General features: G+C 38.3%; 1 protein-coding gene across 6 annotated transcripts in view; it reads left to right on the forward strand.

The window, feature by feature from the left end:
• PLEKHA5 (pleckstrin homology domain containing A5) overlaps positions 1-27,179 on the forward strand; it is a 258,282-nt gene that overhangs the window by 196,877 nt on the left and 34,226 nt on the right. For all 6 annotated transcript variants that reach the window (XM_023226165.2, XM_023226158.2, XM_023226159.2 and 3 more), the window contains 4 exons: positions 7,319-7,381; positions 9,094-9,174; positions 9,302-9,451; positions 24,061-24,162. In XM_023226165.2, coding sequence (XP_023081933.1) covers positions 7,319-7,381; positions 9,094-9,174; positions 9,302-9,451; positions 24,061-24,162 — 396 coding nt within the window. The remainder of the gene's footprint in view (positions 1-7,318; positions 7,382-9,093; positions 9,175-9,301; positions 9,452-24,060; positions 24,163-27,179) is intronic.

Here is a 27,179-nt window from a genome sequence, read left to right on the forward strand (position 1 = left end):
CTGTGCGAGAGGCTGAGGTGGGAGGATCGCCTAAGCCTAGGAGTTTGGGCTGCAGAGAGCCATGATAGGGCCACCGCATTCCAACCTGGGCAACAGATCACCATAACAGTAAGAATTTTTTGTTTAACTGATGGTTGTTCCAACTACCTTTACATTTAATTAATAAGTTTGACAACTAAAATTAGTTTATTAATCAGGTTGGTGGTAAAGTAACATGAGGGAACTACCTGGGTAAATGGAAACATTCCGTATATTTTTACTGTTAACATATGTGAATACTTTTGCCAAAAGTCATTGATGTACAACTAAAATTTGTCAATTTATTCTTCAGTGAAGGCTTTTTTTTTTTTTCTTCAGTATCCTCACTTCCAAAAAGCAGTTGTAGGCACAGAGATTTAAAAATAAATGGTCTAGTCTGAATGAAACTTTTAGTTGAGATATTGTTAAAAGACAAGCATGTGTTTAATTATTACTTAATTGACTAAAAAGTAGATTAAACCAGTCATAGGAGGTTTTAATTTGATAACTAAACAAATTTTATTGGGTGAAACATTGGCAGTTAGACTGAAAATATAATTGTCTAGAAAAATAATTTTAAGGTTTAGTTTTTTCTTACATTATATTAATAAATTTATTAATTTTGAGATTAATGAACTTTTGTTGTAGACTTAGCTGAATCAGTAAGTAGCATTTGTCAGCCACAGTAGAAATCCTTATTTTCTATATATGAAAGATGAAAATTACATAAAGTAAACATTACAAATTACTATTATAAGCAGACCTGTCTGCTTAAAAATGATAAAGCTTTCTTGGCCTTTTACTGTATACATCATAATTGTCTTTTGAGTGCTTTAACTCAATACAGAGCCTGCTAAAACAAATGTTTTTCTAGAGGCAGTAATTAAGTACAACATAGCTGGAAATGTTAAGCTTGGTTTCAGACTACCTTTTTAGGAGCTGAGGAGACATACAAAGTCTTTGCTGAATAAGTCTTAGTTTGCATATCCTTGAGTAATTCTCCATGTGGTATTACACTGTGAGAAAATCCAAAATAGAGTGTCTATAAATGTCAAGATTACCTTTAACAAAATATGTGATGAAGTGACACATTCAATATATTATAGTATTTTAATATTTTTAGAGAACTAATTTTTTATAACCTTACACAGAACTGAATATCATTTTCACCTTTATTACTGAATTCATGATCAATTAAATTATACCATTTTTCTCCTGAATCTGTAGGTTCTTGACCTTTAGTTTATCCTTTGAATTATGATTTATCATCTATTTTAGTATGTATAGAAATGTTAATTAATTGACTATATCGTGATTATATGTATGAAGTAAAACTAGTTGTGACAGTGTTGCAATTAGTAGTTTTTTTCTTGAAAGTATTTCACAGCATTTAATACTTGTTTGAAATGGTTTATATGACTTAAATATGTACAACCATGGGGTAAAATGTAAACAACTGCACTATTAGGAAGATATTAAAGTAGAGGCTATATTTACAGTGTCATCTTTCAAATCTAGCTATGCTGTAAACTGATGTTTGCTGTATGCTCCTCCTGATTTGAAATAGATGAAAGAAAATGAACCTATTATCACCATGGTTCACACAATGATTGAGAACTCGGCGCTAAGACCCCAACTGTACCAGCAAGTAAGGTCTTGGACAGTGAATGATACTGCTTTATCATCTGCAAAATCCCTCAGTGACAGTTTTGATTTATTCTCAGATTTACTCATGACATCAGTGTTTTCTTATGTTATTTTTTGTTTATGTTTATTTGGAAAACCACAATTCATCCATGCTTTTCAAGATGCTGCAGTATTCTTAGCATGGCTTCGCTGAACATTTTGCTGTTGAATATTAAATGTGCCATTTTCCTAAAGTTTTTGTGCAGAGTATTTGATAATGTACTTGGAGGTCTGCAGTACATTTGCAAAATTACTAGATTTTCATATGGTTTTATTAACTTTAGAAGCATTATACCTATTTTTTAGGGAAAAGGCTTTGTAAAAATATTTACTTTCAGGGATAGCCCTTCACAACTTCCCCCAACCTAGTGTTTTAAGAATACATTATGGGCGTTATTTAAATCTAGTTTCTGTACTATGGTATGGTAAAACTTAAAGATAGCCGCTTCTTAACATACTGGGGGTATTTTCTCCCTATGTTCTTGCCATTCGCAAGCAGTCGTCAAGACTATCATAAGTTACCCCATTCTTTTTCCAAACTCAAAATGTGTGTCATGGAGTTGGCTGGCTTTAACTTAGGAACCTTAGTAATCTGCAGATCTGCAAAAGAAGTCATATATGTTTCTATCAAATTTTTGTGTATTTCATGGTCTAAATGTTTCTAGCTATGTGTTTCTCAACATCAGCTTCTTCCACTTCAACACTCTCAAATTACTCTGGCGTATGACCTTTACAATCTTTAAAACTCATGCAGAAGAAGAAAATTAACTAACATGAAAAATGAATATATATTTTGATTAAAATATATAAGGCACCTAGTAAAAAGAAGGACTTGGAGCTCACACTGGCTTTTAAGGCCTCTATTTGGTTCAGTTGCCATGAGATCTGCATCACAGGGCCATGTAACTGAGGAATGGGTACAGTTGATCAGAGGGTGACTTATATTTCAGCACAGTTTTCAAAGTATTAAAGTATGTTATTAGATGACTGAAAATGGCCTCAAATTTGCAATAAAGAGATTAACAAACTATTAAATATTTAAAGTTAAACAGCTTTACTTATCAAAAGAAAATGGAATCTTTCAATTCTTGAAGTCACCAGATTATAGACCTTGGTACTCCATTCCAAAGTACCACACTGAGAGTCTTAATACTTATTCCAAAACTGATACCTTCTGCAGTGTCTGAAACTGTCAGTAAAATATGTCATCTATGTAATGCTAAATTGACATGAGATTAAAGAGATTTTGTTACAATAGGTTATGTTTTTATCACGTTTTGCATGTTTTAGCCCGGATTTCCTGTTCAGTTTGGTTGGTTTTTCTTTTTTATAATGCTCAACATTCAGGGTTCTTGATGGGGAAGTCTGATAGTTTAAATTATTCAGTTGCATTAAAAGTTCTAATTGGGGTTTTCCCAAATGTGGAGATCTGAAATGGGAAGGGCTGAGAGGGGGAGAAAAAAGTGAAGATGTATGAGACTGGCTCAATATAGCATCACTGACCTTGAATACTGAAAGAGCAATAGATTTGTATAAATATTTCTTCATATTAATACATGAAAGAGAACTAAAATTGTACAGAACAGAAAGATCTGAATGTCTAATGTCAGCAGCCTTGCTTGGGCATGGCTGAGCCACCAGTTACCAGGAAATCAGTGTTAACTCTCAGTGCTGTTAAGGCTAGGGAGTCTTCAGACTGTCTTTCTTTTGTTCAGCCACTACTAAAGGACTTAATTATTGCAGGACATCCTTAATAGATTAAAGTGACAGCCTGACACATTTTTTTAAACTGTGTTTATAAATTTGTACAAATTGAATATATATTTTTTGTTTCTCCAGGTTTCCCTTATCATGTTATTATCCAGGAAAAATATACTGGTACAGTTTGCTTTTCTGAAGTTGATTGACAATATTGTATTAATAAGTTCTTGATATTTAGCTAGAAATATGATGGCAAAGTGTTTTATAACCCATTTTATTCTGAATCATAGCCACTCAGTTTATGGACATGTTTGCATTTTTCTTCCTTGGAGAACACCCAAGAAATTATCTAGGCAGTAATTTTCTTAAAATTGGTCAAATGAAAAAGACTTAAAACTGAATCCAGGCCTGGCAAGGTGGCTTATACCTTTAATCCCAGCAATTTGTGAGGCCGAAGCTGAAGGATCACTTGAGCCCAGGAGTTTGAGACTAGCCTGGGCAACAAAGCAAGACCCTGTCTCTACAAAATATAAAAAAATTAGCCAGGCGTGGTGGCACACACCAATAGTCCTAGCTACTCAGGAGGCTGAGACAGGAGTCCAAAGCTGCAATGAACGGTGATTACGATTACACCACTATGCTCCAGCCTGGGTGACAGAATGAGATACTATCTCTTTTTTGTTTGTTTGTTTTTAAAGCATTCTGTGTTCCACCGGGCGCAGTGACTCACACCTGTAATCCCAGCACTTTGGGAGGCTGAGGCAGGCGGATCACGAGGTCAGGAGATCAAGACCATCCTGGCTAACACGGTGAAACCCCGTCTCTACTAAAAATACAAAAAATTAGCCAGGCGTGGTGGCATTTTTTGCCCTCTATGGATATAATGTCTAATTTTATCAAATTTTAAAATATTTCCCCAAAACTCCTTTTTGGAGTTTATGTATTATGTTCATATACTCTAAAATATATATAGTTCACATACCTAAGGGATATTGAAGTTGGATTTTAATTAACATAAGTAACTTTGTTTTACTGTCAAGACAGCTTTATAAAAAAAGAAACTATCAGATACTTTAAAAGGTTCCAACATCCTAAATAAAATATAACACGTCCTTATATGGTTAATAAAATCTATATAATACACTCCTCAACCTGAAGTTGGAGCACTGCACAGATTTATGTAATTACTACATAGCCCATTTTTTCATTTGCTTTTCTAGTGTTACTAAAGTACTTCAAATGAAGTATTCAAACCAAACCTTTTTTTTTTTTTTTAATGGCTAAAGGTGTATTTGAAAAAAACCGATGAACAGTGTTACCATGAACTTAACTATGCAAAACTTGAGTTAAGCAGAATGCTCATGAAATTTACATTTTCCCTTTTTTTTTTTTTTTTTTTTGGTAAGACCGGGAATTGGGATAAGGGGTCAGGATTTTCATATTGAGAGCAAAATAGCAACCTTTTCAATTATATGAAGGTGTTTTTGTTTGTTTAAGGAATAATTTTGTTTTCTTATACTTTTATTCTGTCATAAAAGCAATGTGTGGGGAAAGGTTTAAGGATTTGGTTAGCTGATGTCTAATGAATATCTTTATTGAATAACTTAAAAGATTTAAAGAAAAATTTCGGTGGTACTGAAAGCAGAAATACCACAAAAATCCGATTGATACGTATAATATTTATATGGTTATAAAGGAGATATCTCTCTAAAGTTGTAACTACAGTAAACACTTTTCTCTATTATGATATGCTAGCTGATGTAAAAATAAATCTGCAATAAGATTCCGCAAATAAAAATAGTATATCAATATCTTAAAGATTTACTATAAATTACTAAGTTTTCACCTTAATATACTAGTCTTTTTTTCTGTTGACTCTGAGATATAGGGTACATTTGATACTTTAATCCAGATGAAACACTGTCTGCTAGTTATATTCAGATTCTGTAGTCTAGTAAAGCTGTTTTGAATTTAACTTTAAATATTAAGCAAACTATGGCCGGGCGCGGTGGCTCACGCCTATAATCCCAGCACTTTGGGAGGCCAAGATGGAGGGATCACTTGAGGTCAGGAGTTTGAGACCAGCCTGGCCAATATGGTGAAACCCCGTCTTCACTAAAAATACAAAAATTAGCCGGGCATGGTGGTGCACGTATAATCCCAAGAAGAATCACTTGAACCCAGGAGGCGGAGGTTGCAGTGAGCCAAGATTGCACCACTGCACTCCAGGCTGGACAATAGCGAGACTCCATCTCAAAAAATAAATAAATAAATACTAAGGAAACTATATTTGAACATCTTAGTAGCTTATGACCTTTCATCTTTAAATTTGTTATAAATGTGAAAAATGTAATTTTGGCATTGTCTTACATTTTTTATCATAGATCTACCTATTTAAAACTTACTTTTTATTACTTTTTTTCCAGATAGGAATATGAATTATTTTCTTGGATCTAGGTGCTTTAGTTTATAATGACAATTGACACTTCTCAGGACACACCTGAGGATACTTATTTTGAATAGTGTAAGAGTATTCTAACTTTTGTCATTAAATTCATTTTTCATGTAATATTCATTTCTATGAAAGTTTTGTGGTTTAACAATCACTGTGCATACCCTTAAATAGTCACAGATTCATTTGCATGAGGTATGTGAAAGTAATGTCTTGAAATGAAATGTAAATCCAGGATTTATTTTATGTTTGGAATGCTTATATTTTTAACCTTCTCCTGATTCCCACATTTCTAGATCAATTCAAAGTTATCTCCTGTTTAAATAATGCTTCCTTTTAAAGCTGTAACTGTCAGGCAGTTTCTTTCATGGAGAAAATATATAGAATTGTCATTTATACATTCTTTTGTATTATGCATATATGAAATTTAATTTTCTAAACTGGAATATAGTTGGGACACATTACTTCTAACCTCACCTTGAAAAAATTGTGCAATTTAGTAAGCATGCAATGAGCCCCATTTAAATTTTTTCTACCATGTTTTTGTTACTTTCTCATGGTCAATATAAAAATCAAAAGACAAGAAAAATAGTGAAGTATTGCCTGCAGAGGCTATGATGTTATCTGTGATATAACTGACTGGAATGGCTATTGAAATCTTGCTAAGCACAATCAGAAGTAACCACAAAGTATCTTTTAACCAAAATATACTGGGAAGAAGCTGAAGAAAAGATATTTAAGTACACTAAATAATTCCTTACAATAGAGTAACACAAATGGTGTCAACGAACACACATAAACTTTTTAATGAAATTTGACTACCCATAGTTTATAACATAGGCTTTCAGTTTTATGAGGTTTCAAATGATTTTCCTCTTTTGAATTAAACCCATCCTTTTCCTTCATTATCTTTTAGTTCTTAAGACAGAAGAACAAGATAAGTCTATATTGTGTATGTGTGTTTATATATTATGTATATGTATACAATATGTTATAGGTTTTGTTAAATAAGATGTGTTGACATTTGAGTGTACACATATACAGTGTGTGATTATATGTATACTGTGAAGGATGGTTTTGACTGTTGAACTTTGCTTGATTTAAGTATTTGATTTGATACAGTTGCAATGATTGTATTTGTCAATTTTTTTATTAAAATAATGTGTGTCTTTAAAAGAAAGAATGTAAGATACTGTATTAGTTTTGTTTGACTAGCATATTATTATGTTTAACAAGCTTGTTACATACATCATTCTTATGTATCTTGCATATTATATCACTGTTAAGTATTTTTCTACTTTGTTAATCAATGTTTGAATTAAACTTCTAAAAGTATAAGAATCATTAAAATCCATCTTTGTTATATTATATATATTTAATATAAATCCAAAGTATTAATTATAGGCTAAATATGTTTTTAAATTAAGATTTTTAAGTTGCTATATGATTTTTTCCTTATAGCTGTCACAAGATGAAGGTAGAGGCACATTATACAAATACAGACCTGAAGAAGTAGATATTGATGTAAGTATTAGTATGATATATATTGTCAGTACTCTGTTATATTCCCTGCCAAAAACACTGGAAATAAGCATAACCAAAAAACTTCTTTCTCCCAAGTCCTCCAAAATGACATCAGATAAATTCATATTTTGTGTGTGTGCTCTAAATTATTGTTTCCTGCCCGCTACGTCCCTCTACTCGCTATTGTTAGTAGTCCAACATATGAAGCATCACTAAAATGAAAGTAAAAACTATTTCTGATTTTTAGAAGTTACAGATTGGCTGGGCACGGTGGCTCATATCTTAGTCCCAGCACTTTTGGGAAGCCGAGGTGGGCGGATCACTTGAGGCCAGGAGTTTGAGACCAGCCTGGGCAATGTAGCAAGACCCTGTCTCTACTAAAAATACAAAAATTAGCTGGGCATGGTGGTACACGCCTGTAATCCCAGCTACTCGGGAGGCTGAGGCATGAGAATCTCTTGAACCGAGAAGGGAGAGGTGCAGTGAGCTGAGATCATGCCACTGCACTCCAGCCTGGGTTATGGAGTGAGACCCTGCCTCAAAAGAAAAAAACAAAAAAGTTATGGAAGACTGGAGACAAAGAAGAATTGCTATGTTTTTCAGATAAAGTATCGGCCTTTAGAAATTTTATCACTACTCCTCTTTAAATTAAATTTAGTTTCTTTTAAATCATATTTTAGATTGCTGATTTGCCATACATTCTTATGCATACTTCCCTCGTTATTTCCCCTGGTTTTATTTCATTGAGTTGTACCCCCTTTTCTTTTTTTTTTTTTTTTTTTTTTTGAGTCAGGGTCTCTCCCTGTCACCCAGGTTGGAGTACAGTATCACGATCTCAGCTCACTGCAACCTCTGCCTCCTGGGTTCAAGTGATTCTTATGCCTCAGACACCCATATAGCTGGGATTACGGGAGCACGCCACCATGCCCAGCTGACTTTTTGTATTTTTTTTTAGTAGAGACAGGGTTTCGCCATATTAGCCAGGCTGGTCTCGACCTCCTGACCTCAGGTGATCCACCCACCTTGGACTCCCAAAGTGCAGGGATTATGGGAGTGAGCCACCGAGCCCAGCCCCCCACTTTTTCTTTTTAACACCTTTCATTTTGTGTAGCCTGAGTCTTGTCTGACAAAGACAAGGTAGTTATTTTAATAGATAAATGGCAAAGAAGGTAAAGTCTCAAATTTCTTGCTTATGTGTCATTATGCCATAAAGTTGGGGACGTATTTCCAATTTGTCTAATGTTTTCATTTTGAAACATTAAAACTGGTTTATTGTACTATTGAAATTTTATTAGAGGACTTTCTTATACTTTCTTAATTAAGAAATTAGGGTAATATTAAGAATTTAAACACTAAAACTGATGAAAGTTATTTTTCTCCTTTAATAATATTTTTATTTGTATTTCAATTAGAAGTGATCTATTGTTTATATTATTTTCTAAGAATCCAAGAGCATGATTTTTTAAATATGTAACAATAGAATCCAGTAAGCATTTTAATTAAGGACTGCATATATCACTTAACCTATTTAGCAGATTGTAGAGGCAAAATGCTTACATGCCTATTTTTTAGGCATTCTATCTTTATAAGCTATATTTTAGCTTTTATTTTATGGATTGAAATAAAGATTTTTGATCATATAATGATTACATACCTCCAATTACAGAAAAAATTTAAAAATTGCTAACAAGACATCTTCTCTTATAACCTAGGCCAAGTTAAGCCGCTTATGTGAACAAGATAAAGTGGTGCATGCTCTGGAAGAGAAACTTCAGCAACTCCACAAGGAGAAAGTAGGACAGTTATGTTTATTTTCTACAACTGATATTACTTAATATGATTATTATCAGGACACTGATAAGTAAAAAGAATTAATACGATGATACAGAACATTAAGTGTAATTCTTTTTATTATAATAGTACACGCTTGAGCAAGCTTTGCTGTCAGCCAGCCAAGAGATAGAAATGCATGCAGATAACCCAGCAGCCATTCAGACAGTGGTGTTGCAAAGGGATGATTTACAAAATGGACTGCTTAGTACGTGTCGAGAACTTTCTCGAGCCACGGCCGTAAGTAGATTTTTTTCTTCCCCTAATAGAAGTAACTTAAATATGTAGTTCTATTTTCTTCTCTCTTCTTTTTTTTTTTTTTAATACTGGGCTCTCTTTAGGATTCTTCTTTATTATTATAGCAAAAAAATAGTAATTTGTTATTAGTGTGCTTCTCTTTAGGAACATAAAAATAAAAGATTATTTAATTAGTGGGCATTCTGTTATTTATTTACTTACTTATGAGACAAGTTCTCACTCTGTCACCCAGGCTGGAGTACAGTAGTTTGACTATAACTCACTTGTAGCCTGAATCTCTTGGACTCAAGTGAGAGCCTTGGCCTCCCAAGTAGCTGGGGCTACAGACTGGTACTACTACACCTGGCTAGATTTTTTTTTTTTTTTTTTTTTTTTTTTGCATAGAGATGGGGCCTTACTGTGTTGTCCAGGCTGGTCTTAAACTCCTGGTGTCAAGTGATTCTCCTGGCTTGGCCTCCCAAAGTGCTGCAATTACAGGTGTAAGCCACCACACCCAGCCAAACATTTTGTCTTTGTGAAATGAGTGTTTTACAGGGGAGATAAGTACTCCTGTTTTTATGTATGATGTAAATGAAAAATTCTGAAATATGTGAAAATTTATTGCATTTAAGAAAATAAATAGGCTGGACACAGTGGCTCATGCCTGTAATCCTAGCACTTTGGGAGGCCAAGGTGAGTGGATCACCTGAAGTCAGGAGTTCAAGACCAGCCTGATCAACATGGTGAAACCCCATCTCTACTAAATATACAAAATTAGCCAGGTATGGTGGCACGCACCTGTAGTCTCAGCTACTCAGGGGGCTGAGGCAGGAAAATCACCTGAGCCTGGGAGGCAGAAGTGGCAGTGAGCCAAGATCACGCCATTACACTCCAGCCTGGGCAACAAGACTGAAACTCGGTCTCAATCAGTCAATCAATAGAAATATAAATAGCAAGGCTGGGTGTGGTGGCTCACGCCTGTAATCCCAGGACTTTGGGAAGCTGAGGCAGGTGGATCATTTCAGGTCAGGAGTTTGAGACTAGCCTGGCCAACATGGTGAAACCTCATCTCTACCAAAATACAAAAATTAGCTGGGTATGGTGGCAGGTGCCTGTAATCCCAGCTATTTGGGAGGCTGAGGCAGGAGAATTGTTTGAACCCAGGACGCAGAGATTGCAGTGAGCCAAGATCATGCCACTACACTCCCCTGGGCAACAGAGTGAGACCCTGTTTTTTTTTTTTTTTTGAGGCAGAGTCTCGCTCTGTCGCCCAGACTGGAGTGCAGTGGCCGGATCTCAGCTCACTGCAAACTCCGCCTCCCGGGTTCACACCATTCTACTGCCTCAGCCTCCCGAGTAGCTGGGACTACAGGCGCTCGCCACCTCGTCCGGCTAGTTTTTTGTATTTTTTAGTAGAGACGGGGTTTCACTGTGTTAGCCAGGATGGTTTTGATCTCCTGACCTCGTGATCCGCCCGTCTCCGCCTCCCAAAGTGCTGGGATTACAGGCTTGAGCCACCGCGCCCGGCCGAGACCCTGTTTTTAAAAAAAAGAAAGAAAGAAAGAAAGAAATATACATAACAGAACCTTGTAACTCATAGTCATATGAGACTGTGAGTCTCTTGGAATGACGAAATCTAAAAGTCTTAATTTGCAGCTTATAAATTGAGTGTTTTATGAGTTTAAACAGCTGGCTTTAGATCCTATGATGTGGTCATCTCTATAAACATAGTAAGAGCACCAGTCCAAGCAGCTCTTTGAAAGAGAAATCTTAGCAAAAACTGCCATGTTATATAAAACTGCTCCCAAAGCCTTGTCTGTACTTATACTTCAATGGGCTAGGGAGCAGCTATCTTTTAAGAAGGGCCACAGACAGTGTAGCTTAATTTAGAGGAGGCTTTCCAGGCTGGCAAGATGCCAGAATCTCAACTTGGCTCCTATTCTGAACCCTGAATTCCAAACGTGAGCTATTTTTAAAGGAATATACCATGATTTTGAAATCATTGAAAACTTAATTTAAGAAATTCGTAAATACCTTATATTTCTATTTCCATTTTTAAAATATTGTTATTGCTGTTGTCTCATTTGAGTCTCAATTATATTGTCATGTTTATAGGCTTTTTTAAAATTTAATATCCTTTCCATTGTGAGTTTCTTGAAATAAGAAACTGTGTCTCATTCACATTTGATGAATGATTGAGCTGAATGACTTACCCAAGGTTACAAAGCTAACAAATAATATGCCTAAAACTCAAATTCAGATCTTCTTACCACAGTTCTGAAGAATTAGATCTATATGGATTTCTGTAATATAGTCATAAAGAAAATATAAGCACCTGAAATACTGTCTACAAGGAAGTAGTCACTGAGCTTATCAAGGATAGGTAGGATTTGGATACAATGAGAAGAGAAATGAAGAGTGGTTTTTTCAAATAATACAGAACACCTTAAGCCACAGCAAAGATGAGAATGTAGGAGACACGTTTGGAAAAGGAGGAAATGGAACTAACTGCCTGAGTGGGATAGAGGATTCCGGTGAGAGGATAGAAAATGTGAGATTAGAAAGGGAAAATGGGGTTAAGCTGTCAATGCCAAGCTAATGAGAAGCTCAGGGTCTCTAGGACAACTTGAGTCAAATCAAAATGGTAGGCTCTACAGACATTTAGTTGGAAACTGTTTAATGATTTGGTGTCTGCTCTTGAAATTCTAATTTTAGGAAATCCCTTATCAACTGGGATTAATAAATTAAATCTCATCAGTAGGCTCAGAATTTGCTCCATCTCAAGGTTAACTTTAGCTCAGATGAGAATATGTTAAAAATGTCTTAACAGAAATGAATGTTGCCAGGAGCGCTGGCTCACACCTGTAATCAGTACTTTGGGAGGCTGAGGCAGGAGGATTGCTTGGGCCCAGGAGTTTGAGACCAAACTGGGCAACTTAGGAAGACCCTATCTCCACAAGAAACAAAAAGTAGCTGAGCATGGTGTTGTACACCTGTGACCCTAGCTACTTAGGAGACTGAGGTGGGAGGATCTCTTGAGCCCAGGAGGTCAAGGCTGTGTGATTATGCCACTGCACTCCAGCCTGGGTGATAGAGTGATTCACTGTCTCTAAAACAAAACAGTTAATAATAGAAGGCCAGGCATGGTGGCTCACACCTTTAATCCCAGCACTTTGGGAGGCCAAGACAGGCGGATCACAAGGTCAGGAGTTCGAGACCAGCCTGGCTGACATGGTGAAACCCCGCCTCTAATAAAAATACAAAAATTAGCCAGGCATGGTGGCAGATGCCTGTAATCCCAGCTACTCAGGAGGCTGAGGCAGGAGAATCACTTGAACCCGGGAGGTGGAAGTTGCAATGAGCTGAGATTGTGCCATTGCACTCCAGCCTGGACGACAGCAAGACTCTGTCTCAAAAAAAAAATAAATAGAAAATAGGCCAGGCAGGCGTGATGGCTCAAGCCTGTAATCCTAGCACTTTGGGACGCCAAGATGGGCGGATCACCTGAGGCCAGGAGTTCAAGACCAGCCTGACCAACATGGATAAACCCCGTCTGTATTAAAAATACAAGATTAGCCGGGCATGGTGGCGCATGCCTGTAATCCCAGCTACTCAGGAGGCTGAGGCAGGAGAATCACTTGAATCTGGGAGGCTGAGGTTGCGGTGAGTCGAGATTGCGCCATTGCACTCTGGCCTGGGCAACAAGAGCGAAACTCCATCTGAAAAAAAATAAATAAATAAAATAAAAATAAATTCATCTTCTGAGTATCCCCTTTTCTGGTTTTTATCTTATGTAATCACTTTCCTGGTTTCTTTTTCCTTGCCTTCAGCAATAATCAGTGGTTATGACAAACCCTCAGAATATATTCTTCTAAGACAAGTCTTACTGCATAGAATACAAACTATGTTATTTGTGCCTTTATGTAAACTTATTTATATTTGTAGCTTAAGGCTTCAAATGTTAGCATGTGTGTAACATCATACTGGGCATATGGTTGGCACTCAGTGAATGTTGATTAGATTTAAATTTGAATTACATTTTTGCTGGCAGAATCTCAAAGGATTTCACTGAATCTGTCACAGTCAATTCATAGCACTAGTTCAAATCTAAGCCCCAGGCATAAGGCGTGTAACATTAGCACCTCTATAGGTCAAAGCTGTGATTCTGAGAACACTTCTCCTCACCTGGTAGGCCACAAAAGTACACAAAACTAGGATTAGCACAAGGGAAACATGTAAAGCAGTGTTCCCTATACTTTTTATTTATTTTTATTTTATTTTAGGTTTGGGGCTACATGTGCAGGTTTGTTAACTGGGTCTGTTGTGTGATACTGAGGTTTAGAGTATGAATGAGCCCATCACCCAGGTACCTAGCATAGTACCCAATTTCAACCTTTATCCCCATTCTTTCCCCACCCTCAGTAGTCCCCACTTTCACTGTTAAACCATCTTTATGTCCATGAGTACTAGTGTTTAGCTTCCACCTGTGAGAACATATGGTATTTGGTTTTCTTTTCCTGCATTAATTTACTTAGGATAATGGCCTCTGGTTGTATCCATGATGCTGCAGAGGACATAATTTCATTCTTTGTTATCGTTGTGTAGTACCGTGGTGTATATGTACCACATTTTCTTTAACCAGTCCACCATTGATGGGCATCTAGGTTGGTTCCATGTATTTGCTATTATAAATAGTTCTGTGGTGAACATGCAAGTGCATGGGTATGTTTGGTAGAAAGATTTGCTTTCTTTTGGATATACTTTTGGATATATACACAGTAATACAATTGCTGGGTCAAATGGTAGTTCTGATTTAAGTTCTTTGAGAAATCTCCAAACCGCTGTCCATAGTGGCCAGACTAATTCATATGTCCTCTCACTGTGTTATAAGCATTTCCTTTTCTCTGCAGTCTTGCCAGAATCTGTTTTTTGTTTTTTGGGTTTTTTTTACTTTTTATTAGTAGCCATTCTGATGAATGTGAGATGGTATCTCATTGTGATTTTAATTTGTATTTCTCTGATGATTAGTGATGTGGAGCATTTTTTATATGTTTTTTAGCCACTTATATGTCTTCCTTTAAGTGTCTATTCATGTCTTTTGCCCATTTTTAAAAAGACTTATTTGTTTTGTTTTTTTCCTTGTTCAATTGCTTAAGCTCCTTATAGATTCTGGATATTCACCTTTGTTGGATGCATAGTTTGCGAGTCTTTTCTCTCATTTTGCAGGCTGTTTATTCCATTGATAGTTTCTTTTGCTTTACAGAAGCTCTTTAATTAGGTCCCACTTGTCAATTTTTGTTTTTGTTGCAATTACTTTTTGTGTGTGTGTGAGATGGAGACTCACTCTGTTGCCCAGGCTAGAGTGCAGTGGCACGATCTTTGCTCACTGCAACCTCCACCTCCTAGGTTCAAGCAATTCTCGTGCCTTGGCCTCCCAAGTAGCTGGAATTATAAGTGCCCCCTATCAAGCCTGGCTTCTTTTTCTATTTTTAGTAGAGACAGGGTTTCACCATGTTGGCCAGGCTGGTCTCAAACTCCAAGCCTCATGTGATCTGCCCACCTCGGCCCCCATAGTACTGGGATTACAGGCATGACCCACCATGCCTGGCTAAAGGATTCTTACCGTTTGAGGCCTGACACTTAAATCTTTAATCCCTCTTGAGTTAATTTTTGTATACGGTGAAAGGAACGGGTCGGTTTCATTCTTCTGCATATGGCTAGCCAGCTATTCTAGCACCATTTATTGAATAAGAAGATAAGAAGCTCTTGGCCGGGCGCGGTGGCTCAAGCCTGTAATCCGAGCACTTTGGGAAGCCTAGACGGGCGGATCACGAGGTCAGGAGATCGAGACCATCCTGGCTAACACGGTGAAACCCCGTCTCTACTAAAAAATACAAGAAACTAGCCGGGCGACGTGGCGGGCGCCTGTAGTCCCAGCTACTCGGGAGGCTGAGGCAGGAGAATGGTGTGAACCCGGGAGGCGGAGCTTGCAGTGAGCTGAGATCCGGCCACTGCACTCCAGCCTGGGCGGCAGAGCGAGACTCCGTCTCAAAAAAAAAAAAAAAAAAAAAGATAAGAAGCCCCTTTCCCCATTGCTTATTTTTGTCAATTTGGTCAAATATCAGATGGCCATAGGTGTGTGGCTTAACTTCTGGGTTTTATATTCTGTTTCCTTGGTCTGCGTATGTTTTTGTACCAGTACCATGATGTTTTAGTCTGTAGCCTTATAGTATAGTTTGAAGTCAGGTAGCGTATGGCTTTGTTTTTGTTTAGGATTGCTTTGTCTGTTTGCAGTCTCGGTTCAATATGAATTTAAGAATTTTTTTTCTGGTTCTGTGAAAAATGATGATAGTTTGATAGGAATGGCATTGAATCTGTAGATTGCTTCGGGCAGCATGACCATTTTAACAATATTGATTCTTCTAATCCATGAGCATGGAATGTTTTTCCATTGGTTTGTGTCATCTATTATTTCTTTCAACAGTATTTTGTAGTTCTTATAAATATCTTTCACCTCCTTGGTTAGATGCATTCCTAGGAGTGTGTGTGTGTGTGTGTATTGTAAACGGGATTGCCTTCTTGATTTGGCTCTCAGCTTGAACATTATTGGTGTATAGAAATGCCAGTGATTTTTGTACAAGGATTTTGTGCCCTGAAACTTTCCTGAAGTCATTTATCAGTTGTAGGAGCCTTTTGATAGTGTCTTCAGGGTTTTCTAGGTATAGATCACATCGTCTGTGAAGAGAGGTAATTTGACTTCTTTTCCTATTTGGATGCGTTTTACTTCTTCCTCTTGCCTAATTGCTCTGACAAGACTTCCAGTACTACGTTGAATAGGAGTGGTGAGAGTGGGCATCCTTATCTTTTTCCAGCTCTCAAGGGAAATGCTTCCAGTTTTTGCCTGTCTCAGTGTGATGTTGACTGTATATTTGTCATAGATGGCCCTGACTATTTTAGGGCATATTCCTTCAACATGGAATTATTTCTTGAGGGTTTTTGTCATGAAGAGATGCTGGATTTTATCAAAAGCCTTTTCCATGTCTACTAAGATGATCATACATTTTTTATTTTTTATAATGTTTATTTAGTGATTTAAATGTTTATTTAGTGATTCACATTTGTGATTTGCATATGTTGAACCGATCTTGCATCTTAGAAATGAAGCATACTTTATCATGGTGAATTAACTTTTTGATATGCCATTGAATTTGGTTTGCTGGTATTTTGTTGAGGATTTTTACATCTATGTTCATCAGGGATATTGGCCTTTGTTTTCTTTTTTCTTTGTGTCTTTACCAAGTTTTGGTATCAGAGTGATGCTGGCTTCATAGAATGAGTTAAAGAGGAGACCCTCCTTATTTTTTTGGAATAGCTTCAGTAGAATTAATACCAGCTCTTTTTACGTCTGGTAGAAATCAGCTGTGAATCCATCCGATCTGTGGCTTTTTTTGTTTGGCAGGTTTTTTATTACAGATTCAATTTCAGAACTCAATATTGGCCTGTTCAGTGTATCAGTTTCTTCCTGATTCAATCTTGGGAGATTGTATATTTCCAGGAATTTATCTATTTCGTCTAGATTTTCTAGTTTGTATTCATAGTGGTGTTCGTAATCGTCTCTAGGAATCCTTTGTATGTCTGTGGAATCCATTGTAATGTCACCTTGGTTGCTTCTCATTATGCTTATTTGGATCTTCTTTTTTTCTTTATTATTTTAGTTGACAGTCTGTCAATCTTGTTTCTTTTCAAAGAATCAACTTTTGGTTTCCCCAGGCTGGGTGTGGTGGCTCACGCTTGTAATCATAGCACTTTGGGAGGCTGAGGTGGGCAGATTACTTGAGCCCAGGAGTTTGGGATCAGCCTAAGCAACATGGTGAAACTCCTTCTCTAAAAAAAAAAAAAAAAAAAAAAAAAAAAAAAACTAGCAGAGCACAGTGGCGTGTGCCTGTAGTGCCAACTACTTGGGAGGCTGAGGCAGCAGAATGACCTGAGCCCAGCGAGGTCCCAGACAGCAAGCAAAGTGAGACCCCGTCTCAAAAAAACAAAACAAAAGAAAATCCGCAAAAAAGCCAACGAAAGTGTGGCACAATAATAGTTATTTATTTAAATCTTCCCCTGTGTGCTAGCCTTTCTGTTTTTATTATATCTAGCATTTTTAACAATAAAAAGCAAGCACTTTCTTTGAGATGAGAAGATCGTTTTGTTTCACAGAAAACATTAGAGAAGAAACTAAACACGGGAGTTAAAGATTACAAATAGCTAAAACAGAGAATAACTACAATTGTGGTCATAAACTAGAAATTTAAAATATGGATAGCTTTATAATTGTGGCTGACAGTAGAGCCTCACTTTATACAGTTTGAATTGGTGCCCTTTTAAACATCTTTTTAGTGTGTTTCAAGTCAAGGCTAAGTGAAAACATAATAATAAAACGTAAACATCTTCTTAGGTTAAAAAAAGCCAGTATGCCAGTATAGTCATTAGATAGTGTAGTAAGAGGGATTTTATTTGAGAAGCAGTTACATGACAAGTGTAAATTCGTAAAAAAAAAAAAATTCTTTTTAAAAAATCTCCTCAAATAATTAAGCACATTCTTTAAATGTGAGCCAGGAAATCTCTACATCCTGAAGGTAAAATGAAAAAAATGAATAAATCAGACATAACTTTATTTTGAGTGACTTGAAAAATCAACTGCTTCTAATACCAGTTGGCAGGACTGTTATGGTGGGGTATTCGTGACCAAAAAATTTACATTGTAATTTTTTTGCCTGATCCTTGAAATATACCAGTAAAATTAATTTAAATGTCATAAGGCTTTCATTTTCTAAGATATAGTAGTGCACATTAATTTGTAATATTACTTAAAGTTTGAAAGAGGTATTTGAGTTGAAATTAGGAAGTTAATGAATAATTACACTGCATCTATTGCCTCTCCCTCATTTTGATATTAAAAATCTATGTCAAGACTTTTCCAAAGTTACAGGTTTTATTTTTGAATGAAAAGCAGAAAAATGAATTGACATTTATTAAATTAAGACTTAGAAACCCTAACTGAGAAGCAAACCAGAGGTAAAACAGTTTATTAGCTCCAAGAATAATAGTAATTATTTTCTTTCTTTTTTTTTTACTATAGCCACTTATAGTCTTACAATATTTACTTGATTATTAAAAAGAGAGGCAATGTGACAGTAAAATACAGAGAAAACAATTTGAGATTTGTGTCTAGTGTATTGTATAACCATTCCCTTGAGTAGACTTTGTTGTAAATTGCCATTGATTTTAGATAAGAAAAGTTTCCCTCATGTTAAAAACTTGGAAATGCATCATTACTTTTGATTTTTTTTTTTTAATAGAATTTTTTTGTAGAGATGAGATCTCCCTATGTTGCCCAGGCTGGTCTTGAACTCCTGAGCTCAGAAGACTCTCCCACCTCGGCCTCCCAAACTGCTGCGATTATAGGCGTAAGCCACCATGCCCGGCCATTAATCATTTCTTAATAAAGGACATAGTATATATCTGCTATATAGCCATCTAGCCAAATATTAAAATCCTTAACTGATTTTTTTGGAAATCTGGAATTTCATTACATTTAAGTATTTAGACCTACTTCACTGTCTCCCCCACACAGTGGCCAAGTGTTGTCTCAGTACAGACTATACAGAAATAAGCACTATTAAAATTTACTTGTTCCATACCCTAAACTTAGACAATTAAAAATATATATATATATATTGGCCAGGCGTGCTGGCTCCTACGTGTAATCCCAGCACTTTGGGAGGCTGAGGCGGGAGGATTGCTTTAGCCTAGGGGTTCAAGACCAGCCTGGACAACATAGTGAGACCTTGAGTTTACAAAATATTAAAAAACAATACCCCAGCATGGTGGTGTGCACCTGTACTACTCAGGAGGCCAAGGTGGGAGGATTGCTTGAGCCCGGGGAGTTGAGGCTGCAGTGAGCTAAGATCACACCACTGCACTCTAGCCTAGGTGACAGTGTGAGAAAAAAGTCTGGCCTGGCACAGAGGCTCACACCTGTAATCCCAGTTCTTTGGAAAGATTGCTTGAGCCCAGGAGTTCAAGACCAGTCTGAGCAACATGGTGACACCCCAAATTAAAAAATTATCTGGGCATGGTGGTGTAAACCTGTAGTCCTAGCTACTTGGGAGGCTGAGGCAGGAGGATCACTTGAGCCCAGGAGTTCAAGGCTGCAGTGAATGATGATCATGCCACTGCACTCTAGCCTGGGCAGCAGAGCAAAACCCTGTCTCTAGAAAACTCTGCAGCAATCCCTCCTCCACCCCAACTCACACACTTTTTTTTTTCTTTTCTTGGAATATAACGTGTTCTCAGAAAAGCACACTGTTTAGGAGTTTAGCCAACATCTATATCGAGACGTTGAATTTTACTAGCATGCCAGAGACTCCTCTCCCAAAAGGAACACTACCGGATTTTTTTCTTTTCTTCTTTCTTTTCCTTAATTTTTTTTTAAATTGTTTTAGAGACAGGGTATTGCTACATTGCCCAGATGGGAGTGCAGTGGCTCTTCACGGGTGCAGTCATAGCACACTGCAGCCTCCAATTCTTAGCCTCAAGTGATCCTACCCCTGCCCAGTCTCCTGAGTAGCTATAGTGTAGCACCTGACATTTAAACTATAGATGAGTTTTGCCTATTTTTGAACTTTCTTTTTTAGAGACAAAGTCTCTCACACAGGCTGGAGTACAATGGCACAATCTTGGCTCACTGCAACCTCCACCTCCTGGCTCAAGCGATCCTCTCACCTCAGCGTCCCAAGTAACTGGGACTACAGACATGCACCACCATACCTAGCTAATTTCTGTATACTTTGCAGAGATGGGATTTTACCATGTTACCCAGGCTGGTCTCAGATTCCTGGGCTCAAGTGATCCACCCACTTCGGCCTCCTAAAGTGCTGGGATTACAGGCATGACCCACTGCACTCAGCCTTGAACTTTATATGAAGTGTAACCATGTACTCTTTGCCTGGCTTTCTTTAACTTATGAGGTTCGTCCATATAGTTCCAGATTGAAAGAGTTCATTCAGGCCGGGCACGGTGGCTCAGGCCTGTAATCCCAGCACTTTGGGAGACTGGAGTGGGCAGATCATCTGAGGTCAGGAGTTCAAGACCAGCCTGACCAACATGGGGAAACCCTGTCTATACTAAAAATACAAAAATTAGCCGGGCGTGGTGGCACATGCCTGTAATCCCAGCTACTGGGGAGCCTGAGGCAGGAGAGTCGCTTGAACCTGGGAGGCAGAGGTTGCGGTGAGCCTAGGTCGCACCATTATACTCCAGCCTAGGCAAGAAGAGTGAAACTTGGTCTCAGAAAAAATAAGAAGGCTGGCTGCACGTGGCTCATGGCTGTAATCCCAGCACTTTGGGAGGCTGAAGTGTGCAGATCATGAGGTCAAGAGATCGCGACCATCCTGGCTAACACGGTGAAACCACGGCTCTACTAAAAATACAAAAAATTATCCAGGCGTAGTGGTGCGCACCTGTAGTCCTGAGTATCCCAGCTACTCGGAAGGCCAATGCAGAAGAATCACTTGAACCCAGGAGGCAGAGGTTGCAGTGAGCCAAGATCATGCCACTGCACTCCAGCCTAGGCGACAGCACAAGACTCTGTCTCAAAAAAAAAAGTTCATTCATTCTCTTTGTTTGTTTGTTTGTTTGTTTGAAACGGAGTCTCACGCTGTCGCCCGAGCTGGAGTGCGGTGGCACCCGCCCTCGGCTCACTGCAACCTCCACCTCCAGGGTTCAAGCGATTCTCCTGCCTCAGCCTCCCAAGTAACTGGGACTACAGGTGCCCACCACCACGCCCAGATAATTTTTTTGTATTTTTAGTAGAGATGGGGTTTCACTATGTTTAACAGGCTGGTCTTGACCACCTGACCTCATGATCCTCCTGCCTCAGCATCCCAAAATGCTGAGATTACAAGCGTGAGCCACCGTACCCAGCCTTCATTTATTCTTTTAACTGTATGGCCTGGCATTCTCTACTTTTTATTGAAAGCGCTATTTTTGGCAAGTACCTGGGGTTTTAAGGTAATTGTGTATTTGGAAATTATTAGCCCTTTTAAATTATCTTGCTATATTAGCTTCTTGATCAAAAATAAGTAAGGTCACATTTAAAGATTATTAGCATGGTATTCATATAATCTAGTAAATTCTTTAGTGAAATACCAGATTTTGGGAGGAAATGTGTTGTGCCATTGCTGCCCTTTGCTTGCTGTCCTCTGTTGTCTTGTGTTCCTACCCACCTGGTAATCATGTTTGAGGAGCTGAGGTAAAGACAGAAACAGGTAGGCCTAGCAGGGTCATAGGACTTGAACCAGTTCAGTGGCAGGATCTCCGGGTTAGGAAAATTGAAAGTATACTGTGCCACTTCACTTCTAAAATATTGATAAAGTAATGTCTAGCTCTCAATCTGTATTTTTCATGTTTCTTTAAGAAAGAGAAGGATTCCTACCATCCTGAAATGTTCTTATGCTTAAATGCCTCTGCGGTGCAGTTAAGCCTGCCCTAAACTCTGGCATTTCCACAGGGGAGGTTAGGTGTTAGCCTGTAATACCCTCTTAGCCACTGGGCTGTCATTGGATCCACTGTCTTTATATATCCTCCCTAAAGCCATCAAAGACCCACTATTTAAATTTGCAGTTTTTGTAGTGCACGCAAATTAAAACATGGCTAGAATTAATTTTTGTTAAAGGAAATTAATTTTCATATTTATTCATGTAAAAAGAATTTGCTGACCAGGTATGGTGGCTCACACCTGTAATCTCAGCTGGTGGAATCACTTGAGCCCAGCAGTTAGAGACCAACCTGGGCAACATGGCAAAATCCTGTCTACCAAAATACATATATATGTGTGTGTGTGTGTGTGTGTGTGTATATATATGTGTGTATATACACAAAATATTGTGTATAGGTGTGTGTGTGTGTGTGTATACACACATACATACATACACAAAATATTAGCCGGGCATAGGGGTGGTGGCACACATCTGTTTTCCCAGTACATTTTGAATAATTTTTCTTTGCCTAAGATTTTTTTTAATTTTAAAAAAACGACTGGCAAGATAGCTTCATTTTTTTTTTTCTTTCCTTTCCTTTTCTTTTCTTTTCTTTTCTTTTCTTTTCTTTTCTTTTCTTTTCTGAGACATGGTCTTCATCTGTCACCCAGGCTGGAGTGCAGTGGCACAATTTTAGCTTACTGCAACCTCGGCCTCCTGGGCTCAAGCGATCCTCCCACCTCAGGCCTACCCCAGGTAGCTGGGACCACAGGCAAGCACCACCACACCTGGAAAATTTTTGTATTTTTTCGTAGAGATGGGGTCTCTCTGTGTTGCCCAGGCTGGTCTCGAACTCCTGGGCTCAAGTGATCCACCTGCCTCAACCTCCCAAAGTGCTGGGATTACATGTAGGAGCTGCCACACCCAGCCAATCACTTAAATTTCCTAAAGTTATTTTAAGCTAGTTACAAAATATACAAAATAAAATAGCTCTTTTTTTTCCCCTTTTACTTTATTTATTTATTTATTGAGTCAGAGTCTCACACTGTCACCCAGGGTGGAGTGCAATGGCGCAATCTCGGCTCACTACAACCTCCGCCTCCCACGTTCAAACAGTTCTCCTGCCTCAGCCTCCCAAGCAGCTGGGATTACAGGCTAATTTTTTTTTTTTGTATTTTTAGTAGAGACAGAGTTTCATTATGTTGGTCAGGTGGTTTCAAACTCCTGACCTCATGATCTGCCCGCCTCAGCCTCCCAAGGCGCAATCTCGGCTCACTGCAACCTCTGCTTCCTGGGTTCAAGCGATTCTCCCTCCTCAGCCTCCCAAGTAGCTAGGACCACAAGCACAAGTCATCGGGCCCAGCTAATTTTTGTGTTTTCAGTAGAGACAGGGTTTCACCATGTTGGCCAGGGTGGTCTCGAACTCCTGAGCTCAAGTGATCTGCTTCCGTCAGCCTCCCAAAGTGCTGAGGTTACAGACGTGAGCCACTGTGCCTGGCAGATGATGTATTTTTAAGCACCTCTAGAATTATTCTATATTCAACAAATGACAAGCTGTTAAAGACAAAACATCAAAGTCTTCTCTGTGATATTATGGTTCAGGGGTGATTTTTTTCCAAAGGAGAAAAGTACAGATGGATAATAGTGTCTATATTGAGTCTTCACAAATGGGATTCACTGAATTGTTTAAATAGCTAGCTAAATTCATTTGTTTTACTGTATTACTATAAGCTTATTGTAAGTAAAGTCATGTCAAGCCTCTGATGTTATTGAAATTCCAATATGCTAAAATACAAAGTATTTTCATTGATGGAGAACTTTTTATGAAGACAGATAAGAAAATGTTTTATTTATGCCACTTCTGCATGTTAGGAAATAAACAGCAGCACAATAATACTTAGGTTGCTTAGTAAATTTTTGGTGAATTGAGTTTTAAAAAGGGACAAAAATGGTTATAAAAATTCCTGTTTTGCTAAGTAAAAAACTATGCAACTTTCTAAAATCTAGAAAGTTACAATTGGAGTGATAACACCGTAAAAGCACATTTTCCCCGTTAAAGTAATTAACATTTTTTGGTTTTAGGAATTGGAACGAGCATGGAGAGAATATGATAAGTTAGAATACGATGTAACTGTTACCAGGAACCAGATGCAAGAGCAGCTAGATCACCTTGGTGAAGTTCAGGTACAGAAATATAATATTCTTTATATTGTTTTAACTGTTTTTACTGGTACTGTACAATCCACCTTGTTAGATTTATGCATACCCTTAACAGTTTTTACATTATTGGCTACCTGAGACCTGGATTTGAATACTTTTAATGACAGGAATCTTACTATCTCACAAAGTAGACCATCCCCACTTGTTTAAGAGTTCTTTGTTCTGTTGGGCACATGGTGAGCCCTGGAGTGTTCTGTGCTCCTAGCAGTCTCAGCTCTGCAGTTCCTAAAAACATGGTTTCATATCCTTTCACAAGTCCATCTGTGTCACTTGGTATTGAGATGTTGAATTATATGGATTTATCAAATAATGAATATTTTGTTTATATATATGGTTTTTTTTGTTTTTTTTGTTTTTTTTTTTTGAGATGGAGTTTTGCTCTTGTTGCCCACGCTGGAGAGCAGTGGCGTGATCTCGGCTCACTACAACCTCTGCTTCCCAGGTTCCAGCGATTCCTCTGCCTCAGCCTCCCAAGTAGCTGGGATCACAGGCATGTACCACCAAGCCCAGCTAATTTTGTATTTCTTTTTTTTTTTAGTAGAGACAGGGTTTCTCTATGTTGGTCAGGCTGGTCTCAAACTCCTGACCTCAGGTGATCCGCCTGCCTCAGCCTCCCAAAGTGCTGGGATTACAGGTTTGAGCCACTGCGCCTAGCCATTATTTCATCTTTTTAATAAAATTATTCTAATCCTTTCTATATTAAATGTCTCTCATTTTGTGAAATTACATTTGGCCTGTTGACTTCACTGACATATCATTAGAATAGGGGAAGATACAGCACCATTTGCTATAAAGAATCTAGTTAATAAGCAAATAGATCTGACACCTAGTTCCAAGGGTTAGTTTTCTTATCTATAAAATAGAAATAATAATACTTCGCCGGGCATGGTGGCTCACACCTATAGTCCCAGCACTTTCGGAGGCTGAGGTAGGTAGATCACCTGAGGTCAGGAGTTCGAGACCAGCCTGGCCAACATGGCGAAACCTTATCTCTACTATAAATACAAAAATTAGGTGTAGTGGCAGGCATCTGTAATCCCAGCTACTTGGGAGGCTGAGGCAGGAGAATCACGTGAACCCAGGAGGTAGAGGTTGCAGTGAGCTGAGATCCCATGACTGCACTCTAGCCTGGGCAACGTATAGCGAGACTCTATCTCAAAAAAAAAGAAAGAAAAAGAAATAATAATACTTGTCTTAAAATGTTTCTCTGAGGAATGCAGATAATATATGTTTAGGAAAATAATAAAACTTACTTCATGCTTATGACCAATGTAAATTTGATCCTTTTAGTTGGAAATGCGTGGACTTAACAGACAATGAATAAAAGATTAGTTAAGTTTGAGACCAACCAGCCTGACCAACATGATGAAACCCCATCTCTACTAAAAAAATACAGAATTAGCCAGGATGATGAGGTCAGGAGCTCAAGACCAGCCTGGCCAAGATTGTGAAACCCCATCTCTACTAAAAATACAAAATGAGCTGAGCTTGGTGGCAAGCACCTGTAATCCCAGCTACTCGGGAGGCTGAGGCAGGAGAATTGCTTGAACCTGGGAGGTGGAGGTTGCAGGGAGCTGAGATCGCACCATTGTACTCCAGCCTGGGCAACAAGGGTGAAGCTCCATCTCAAAAAAAAAAAAAATTAGTAAGGTTGAATCAGAAATTCGGCCGCCCTCTATCTGGGCTGTCCAGCGTAGTACTGGCCACATGTAGTAGTTGGGCATATGAAATGTGACTATTGTGACTATACAACTAAAACTGAACTTTCAGTTGTTTTTATGTTAACTATCTAAATTTATTTACTTATTTATTGAGTCAGGGTTTTGTTCTGTCACCCAGGCTGGAGTGCAGTAGCATGATCCTAGGTGAAACCTTGAGCTCCTGGGTCCAAGTGATCCTCCCACCTTAGCCTTCCAAAGTGCTGGGATCATCAGCTGGGCACAATGGCTCATGCCTGTAATCCCAGCACTTTGGGAGGCCGTGGTGGGAGGATCAGTTGAGGCCAGAAGTTTGAGACCAGCCTGGCCAATGCAGTGAAACCCCACCTCTACTAAAAATACAAAAATTAGCTGGGCACCTGTGGTCCCGGCTACTTAAGGCTGAGGCAGGAGAACCGCTTGAACCTGGGAGGCAGAGGTTGCAGTGGAGTGGAGATCACGCAACTATATGCCAGCCTGGGCGACAACGGGAGACTCTGTCTCAAAAAAAAAAAACACAGAGTGCTGGGATTACAGGCATGAGTCACCAAGCCCAGTTTATCTAAATTTAAATGGCCACATGTAGCTGGGACTTCTGTATCGGACACTGAAGTGACACTGTCAGTAATCGGCTACGATAACCAGCTGCAGGCACCTATAGTCCCAGCTACTCGGGAGGCTGTGGCAGGAGAATCACCTGAACCTGGGAGGCAGAGGTTGCAGTGATCCGAGATTGTGCCAGTGCACTCCAGCCTGAGTGATGGGCAAAAGTCCATCTCAAAAAAAAAAAAAGAAAAGAAATCAGCTACAAAAATGAGATACTAAATACACTAGAAAAATAGCTATAAATACCTAAGATGTAACTAGAGGTCAGCAAACTTTCTGTAAAGGCCAGATGTGTCACTGTCACATATTTAATATTTTTTGTTTTCTTACAACTTTTTTTTTTTTTTTTTTTTTTTTTTGAAGTTGGTTTTTCTCTTTTCGCCCAGGCTGGTGTGCAGTAGCGTGATCTCTGCTCACTGCAACCTCCACCTCTCGGGTTCAAGTGATTCTCCTGCCTCAGCCTTCCTAGCAGCTAGGATTACAGGCATGTGCCGCCACACCTGGCTAATTTTTGTATTTTTAGTAGAGACAGGGTTTCACCATATTAGCCAGGCTGGTCTTGAACGCCTGACCTCCGGTGATCTGCCCGCCTCAGCCTCCCAAAGTGCTGGGATTACAGACATGAGCCACTGTACCCAGCTATAACTTCTTAAAAATGTAAAATTTATTCTTAACTCA

The sequence above is a fragment of the Piliocolobus tephrosceles genome, chromosome 10, assembly GCF_002776525.5.
Source record: "Piliocolobus tephrosceles isolate RC106 chromosome 10, ASM277652v3, whole genome shotgun sequence".
Lineage (NCBI taxonomy): Eukaryota > Metazoa > Chordata > Mammalia > Primates > Cercopithecidae > Piliocolobus > Piliocolobus tephrosceles.